The 6,828-nt window shown below is 43.8% G+C and overlaps 1 protein-coding gene across 9 annotated transcripts; it reads left to right on the forward strand.

Annotated features, from left to right (window-relative positions):
• Positions 1-1,421: 1,421 nt before the first annotated feature.
• LOC103377694 (trichohyalin-like) lies at positions 1,422-6,771 on the forward strand. 9 transcript variants are annotated; one of them, XM_017032084.2, is made up of 12 exons: positions 1,422-1,500; positions 2,651-2,768; positions 2,836-2,991; positions 3,159-3,470; positions 3,840-3,908; positions 3,981-4,049; positions 4,150-4,475; positions 4,570-4,722; positions 4,817-4,868; positions 4,972-5,055; positions 5,273-5,360; positions 5,465-6,770. In XM_017032084.2, the coding sequence occupies exons 2-12, from the start codon at positions 2,715-2,717 to the stop codon at positions 5,839-5,841; spliced, it is 1,740 nt and encodes a 579-aa protein (XP_016887573.1). In that variant the 5' UTR covers positions 1,422-1,500; positions 2,651-2,714; the 3' UTR covers positions 5,842-6,770. The 9 variants fall into 9 exon arrangements, with proteins under 9 accessions (XP_016887573.1, XP_016887576.1, XP_016887577.1 ...); XM_017032087.2 differs by having other exon boundaries at positions 1,424-1,500; positions 2,635-2,735; XM_008308588.3 differs by lacking the exon at positions 1,422-1,500 and adding an exon at positions 2,066-2,247 and having other exon boundaries at positions 2,635-2,768; positions 3,843-3,908; positions 5,465-6,771.
• Positions 6,772-6,828: the final 57 nt, after the last annotated feature.

Raw genomic sequence — 6,828 nt, forward strand, 5'->3', positions numbered from 1 at the left:
TAGTAGGTACGATGGTGCTAGCACGGCTAGGCCTCAAATTCCAGGATGTCTGCGACCTTCAGCAGCAAAAAAGACATTGCCATGCATCGCAACATTGTCACAGTTTTAAAGACACTGCAACGGTTGTTGCAATTGTTATTCAACCTTTGGTAAGGTACGAGGAAGTTCTTATCTATATTACATAATTATGCTAATATCAGTCACCGACATCCTTAGTCAATACACGCCCGGACATGACTGTACACAGAGTGTAATCATAAAAGGTCTTGGGACTAAGACAGGACATCAACTGATTTACCAGAATCCAACACTGAGTCCAGACACACGATGGTTCCACCATTAGAACACGGTTTTCCGGCAGGTTCTAGACTGACGACAGGGTTATTTATCAGTGGTCAACATTTGCTGCACAGCTCCATCAGCTCTGCCAGGACCTGTTGCAGTGGTTTTCCACCATCAGAGCCTTCATCCAGGTCAGGGCAGTTAAACTCCTCCAGCAGCTCCTCCATGCTGGACCTACAGCAGAAGAAGGTGTTCAAGGAGGACAGACCTGCAGAATCCATTTCTTTGAAACCACAGTCCATCGCTGCAGACTCGTCCGCATCACAGTTTTTGTTTTCTGCTTCCTTTCTCTGTTCAACCTGAACCCTGGCCGCCTTCTCCCTGCGGATCTCCTCCAGGGTCTTCACCCTCACTGTGTCCTGACCTGGGGTCTCCTCTGGAGGGTTCTCCAGACACTGCCTCACCCACTTCAGACCAGGCCACTTCATTTGCTGCACTCTCTTCATCTTGTGTCTCAGGAACCCTGGCAAAACTGGACCTGGACCTGGACCTAGACCTGAACCTGGACCCTTTTTGACCATGGGGGCGACGTCAGTTTGTCTGGGCTGTTGGAAGAAGAAAGGACTGTACGGTTTCTGGCCTCCTGGCTGTTTCTCCAAAAAACGAGACGTTGGTTTTTGGCTTTTCGTGACGTGCATGTGGCGGAACCTGCAGGTGGTTTGGGAGCAGCGTCCTTCCTGCCACAGCCTGCAGACGGTCTCGCTGCTCTTTGCTTCCTCGCAGTGTCTGAAGGGACAGTTGTCTTTGGTGCACGTGGAGTAGTAAAAGAAGTAACAGTCGTCCAACATTACCATGGTGATCGGTGTTAGGTTTGCGACGGAGCTGCACAAAGGCCGTTCACTTCCAAAAAGACAAGCTGATTTGAAGCTTATGAGAAAAGATTATGTAAAACCAGTCTGTCTTTATTGGTTTACATCAAAGGATCAAAGACATCTTTTCTTCACCTTTAATTAGAACCGCATTACATCCGTGTGGCGTTCGTGTAACACTGTCAAATAGAGGTTGGTAGCCCAGATCAAAGCACCACAGATCAAAGACTTGCCTTTTCTCTACCCAACACTTCCTCCAAAGACACCAATGTAAAGATGTGGACAAAGAAAATATTGCGGGAAAGTTTGTAGCTTTGACAAATGAATTAGCCTCGTTGCTGTTTTCCAGGTAAAAAAAATAAAATTAATTAAAATAATTTGATGTAGAAATTTTTATATATTTTAAAACGTCGGTTGAGTAGATTTGGTCAAAACACTTTCGCTCACAAATGTGTGTTTGTTTTCGTATCTTATTTCCCTGAGCAATGCATTATGGGAAAGTATTTTAGCTAACACATTAGCTTTTTGTGTTAGCCTCAATTTCATAACTTAAGACACTTTTGAGACGCGCGTGAGATTTGACAGGGATTATCATTACATTTTCGTCTGATGTTTAGTTGTATTACTATTTATTAAATTTTAATAAAGGACACGTAGAGAAATATATTTGTTATTTTCCAAAACTAAGGATTTGACTAAAATTTTCTTGGAACTTTTTCGAGTTGCCCTTGTACATATTGTTCACTTCCTGTAGAATACTGTTCTGTTGTCACTGATTGTGTGTGATGTGCTGCAGGTGTGTGTGGCTGATTGAGCAGACAGGTGTGTGACACTGCAGCTGATTGGTCCAGCAGACAACAGGAGGGTATAAAAGACAGAGTCTGCCACCACAGAGGGTTTTTTTTTTTGGGTTGTGTGGGTAATTTCCTGTGGGTTGTTTTTAAATGATTGTGTTGTTTGTGGTTTGTCAGGTTTTGAGTTCAGTTGTTGGTCTTTTGTTATTTGCTTCACTCTCTGCTGTTCAGCTGATGTTAAGAAGTCTGTTGATGTTCTACCTTCTGGCTCTGAACCTAACAAACTCATGTCACAAAAAAAGGTGGAAGAATCTAATTTGAATTCAAATATGATATAATTCATCCAACACGATACATGTGCCGGACTCTTACCGTCTGTTTTTGATGTGATTGGATTGTGTTTCAGCCTGAAGTTTCATGCTGTCTAGATGAAAATCTGTCTAAAAAAAACTTTAAAAAAAATTTAAAACAGAAGTGCAGAAGTGCTGGTGATGTTTTTAATTTCAAAATACATCAAGCGGGCCAGATTGAACCCCCTAACGGGCCAGTTTTGGCCCACGGTCTGTATGTTTGACCCCCTACTCTATACAGTACTGTCACCACATGTCATGAAACATTTCAGCAACACTATTGTTACCTGAATAAACCGTTTTGTTTATTTTCCTTCTTTTTGTCCACTGTGGTTTAAGCTACGTAAGTTTATAGCGCCCCCTGGATGCCCCGTCTGCAGCCCTGAGTTCACGGCTGCGGTGTGAGCTGGTAGAAAGCGATGGAGAGAATGAGAAGAAAAGTAAAACTGAAGGAGCCAGTGAGGACTCCTGATGTGAGTCTAACTTTTTCAACACTGATGAACCACGGTCCTGACTGAACTCTGTTTCCACCACATGTAGGCGCCGATGTCAGCTTTAGAACCTTTGCCTTCTCCACTGCCTCGTCTGCCTCCTCTGCGAGGTCTAACCTCAGGCTCGGGCTCCGTCTTTGGACCTTCTCCTGCACTCCCTGGATTACCCAGCATTCCGAGGGGCCTAGAGCCGCTCAACACTGCTGTAGGTGCACGAGTCTTTTTTCGGTTGATATCGGAATTGAAAATTACATTTTTGATAAATATTGGCAAAAAGTATATATCGGACATCCCTAGAAAAAACAAAAAACAAATAGTACATTCTTGTTGTTAATGTTTAAGAAAAACTTGTGTGTGTGACTGTGATGGCAGGAGCCGGACAGAAGTGAATCCACCACAGAGGAGGCTTCGTCCACTGAGGAGGAGGAGGAGAAGGTTAGGAGGAGTTTGTTGAGGGAAAAAGAGGAGAGGATGCGTCACTTTCAAGAGGAGCTTAGAAAAAAGGAGGAAGAAGAGAAAAGAAAACTGAAAGAAGAGAGTGAGGCGAAGCTTAAAGAGCTGCAAAATGCTGTGGAGAGGGAAACGTCAGCGGAACGAGAGAGGCTGAGTGTCCAGAAGAAGACGGACATGGAACGTCTGGAGGAGGAGGAGGTGGTGGAGGAGACGAAGTCTCTGAAAGAGAAGGTGACTCCACGGTGCTGGACTGACCTGACCCCAGAAACAACCACATACTGATTATTTGACCTGTTCACTCTATCCCTAAAATATAGAAAAATACATGTCCTAGTGCTGAAATAAGAACCTCTGACAGGGTTCCTCATTTGTCTGAGAAGCAAATTATTGACCTGAGTTGAAGGGCAAAGAAAAATCAAAAACCACAACTCTGTGAATTCAAATTCAAAAGAAGTGAACATTGTTATAAGTGTAAAAGCAGGACTTGGGAATATTTTCACACATGGAGGAACCATAGTCAGAATTGTTGTTTACTTGTTTAATCTGTTCAACTGTTAAGGTTTCACAGCAAATCTCCATCTGTGTTATTCTACCCTGAAGCAGACAGATCTTCAGCATCGAGTAGACGAGTTGGAGCTGAAAAATGAAGATGAGCAGCTGAAGGAAAAGGTCATGGAGAATGTCTGATCTCTGACCTCATAATCTGACCAAATGAAGGCTCATGATTCTGTCTCCTGTCAGGATGAGGAGCTGATCCGAAGGAGGAGGAAGTTAAAGGAGGGAGAAGATGAGATGGACCGCAGGATGGAGGTGTGAGCTTGATTCAGTGGACTTTAATTTAAGTCTTCACTCCCCTCAGCTGTAGCTTCCAGTCATTGCTGTGTGTGTGTGTGTGTGTGTGTGTGTGTAGACCTTAGCTCAGCTGAGCCAGGAGAGAAACCTGCTGAAGGAGGAGCTGGAGAGGATGAGAGAAGAGAAACTTGAGGCACGAGAAGTCATTCAGAGACTGAGGGAAGAAAAGATGGAGGCCAGAGAGGAAGAGGAGGAGCGGTGGAGAGAGGAGCAGGAGAGGATAAAAGAGGAAAGACATGAAGCCCAGGAACTACTCCGAACTATGAAGGAGGAGAGAGACAGAGCCTTAGATCAGTGTCAGAAAGCAAAGGAAGAAAATGAGAAGCTGGGGGGCAGGGTGATGCTGCTGCAGGAGAGATGTGAAAACCTCGTCCTCAGAGTGAGGTACAGTTCCAACACTGGCCACTGGAAAACACCAGAGGAACCACTCCTTATTTTTTATTTGTTTATTCATTTTAATTAATCACATTTCCTCCAGGGAGCTGGAGAAAGGCGAAAAATGTCTCGTTTCTGGATCACAGCATCGACAGGGCAAAGACTTCAAGGAGAAAATTGCAGCTTTGGCGCCCTCCAGTGGGAAAAGTGATGCGTCGCATGATGTAGAATTTCTGGGCGCCCTGTCGCTGACCGAGTACGGAGGCCGTTACAATTTTGCAACAAAATTATCTGTTTCTCCTTGTTTTTAACCATGATTCTCCTTTATCTCTGATGACAAACCTTATCAGGTCTCAGGACCACGCAGTCAAGATTGAAGAGATGGTTAAAAACCTCTTGCAGGTCGGTGGCCGTGCACTCCTACATCCATGATGACTGGTGAATCGAGTTGTTCTTGAATCATTTCTAACTGCCGGTAGTTTTTTTCACCCCTTCTGTCTGTTAGGAGGCCAGGACTTTGTCAAAGTTGGAGCTGAGTAGTCGGAGAGAGAAAGAGCTCCTGCAGCCCAGCAGTGTGAAAAGTCCAGAGGTTAGAAGCAACCCGTGATTCCACAGAACATGTCACAGACATAGACTGGAAACGATGACCTCACGTTTTGTTCTGTTACGTCATCAGTAAATACATTTCAGTTTAATGGTTACATTTGATGTTTTCTTAATTTTTTATATATATTTCTTGGATTACTGAGAACATTAATTTCATTTATTTCACAACATGTCATTGCAAGAATATTTATTTCTTTTTCTTTTTGTGCAAGGATCTCTCTGCTCTGCCAGGAGAAGTGAGGATGACTGAGTCAGACCTCAGCTGCACTGTGGACCATGTTGAGACCGGTAATATAGATATAGATATAACACACTTTCTGCCAGGTTGAATAGCAGCGGCCATTTTTTTTACCCTCTGTTATTTCTCTGCCCCTATGTTGCCCTGTCGTCAGGACGTTCTACCCCACATCCAGCCAAAGTCCAGGAATGTCTGCAGCAGATCTCAGGCCAGCTCAACACTGTGTTAACTGCACTGGCCACCACATCGCACACAGAGTTCCCTTTGCCCCAGTCTGTGGTCTGTGACCCACCCAGACCGTGGGACCCCAGCTCCTTAGCCCTTCCTCATCGCACAGGTTTCCACCGGCCTCTAGGGGGCAGTGTGCCAAAGTACGACTCTGCAGCTCAGATTCTCCTTACATCCCCCAAACTTCAGAGGCAGATAGACAGAATGAAGGTGTGGCTTAAGATGCGCAAGAAAGACGTCAACATGTATCCTTCTGGGTCACATTGTAATCTGAACAAAGAAAGCTCCAGAGCAGAGTTTTAGTGTTTTTCCGGCCATACTTTGCTAAAAATAATAAATAATAATAAAAAAAATAGCTAATTTAATGTCAGTGGTTAAACACGGGTCTCTGAAGGTCGCTAATTTGCCCCGACTTCACCTGTGGGACCTCAAACTTCCACTGCAGCAGTGACGTGCAGTCAGAATAGACAGTGCCATTATGATAAAAAATAAAAAAGTACATAAAATAAATATTTATATTTTCCAGTGATTTGTGTTAAAGATGCGTTTTCAATATGACTCTACACTTTTTTTTTTTACATTTTATTAAGTAAAAATCTGCCGAATTTGAGTATTTCGCAATCAAATACAGGTCAGAAATCCCGGGATCCAATACAAACCGGGTCACATGACGCAGTTTGTTTCTCAGCCAATAAAGTGCAGAGAAAAGTCAGTGGTGAAGCAAACAGTACTCTGCCTCACCTCAAGGGGTCGTACGTGAACTGACAGGTGCTCTACAGCTGGCGTCAACAGGCAGTTGAAAGTCGGAGCTAAACTAGAGCCACTAGTAGGTGAAGAACAGCGGTTTCTCTGCTCTGTCTGATCCGACTCACTCTGGATTGTATTTCAAGACGGAAACGTTTCTCAAAACTGGACTTCCGGTCTAAACAGAAGGTGATAAATGATGGAAGACCAACGCCGGAGCTAAACGGTTAGCTGAGCCGGACAGACGAGTCGTTCTTTTTAAATGGAGTGGTGACCTGAAACATTTACAAAGAATCAGCAGACATAAAAGATCAGCCAAGGACATTCAAAGCCAGGTTTCTTTAAAAACTTTTGGAAATCCAAGGATCGATTTGGCATTGGATGAGCAACGGAGACTTAACATTAGCATCCACAATGCTAAGGAGAGGGGAAAAAACCGAGAGATACAACCACGGACTTCATCTCTGAGTAAAGGTAAGGCTAAAAATCTAAAACTAAATTTTTGGCCTGATATATTTTTTTCTTTGTCCATTTGTATAAAAGAAA

This window comes from Cynoglossus semilaevis, chromosome 4, assembly GCF_000523025.1.
Source record: "Cynoglossus semilaevis isolate Cse_v1.0 chromosome 4, Cse_v1.0, whole genome shotgun sequence".
NCBI classification, from domain to species: Eukaryota; Metazoa; Chordata; class Actinopteri; order Pleuronectiformes; family Cynoglossidae; genus Cynoglossus; species Cynoglossus semilaevis.

Coding starts and splice junctions, on each gene's coding strand:
- LOC103377694 (XM_017032084.2), top strand. CDS start 2,715: ATGGAGAGAATGAGAAGAAAAGTAAAACTGAAGGAGCCAGTGAGGACT. Junction 4,050..4,149: donor AGATGGACCGCAGGATGGAG/GTGTGAGCTTGA, acceptor GTGTGTGTGTAG/ACCTTAGCTCAGCTGAGCCA. Junction 5,361..5,464: donor TGTGGACCATGTTGAGACCG/GTAATATAGATA, acceptor CCCTGTCGTCAG/GACGTTCTACCCCACATCCA.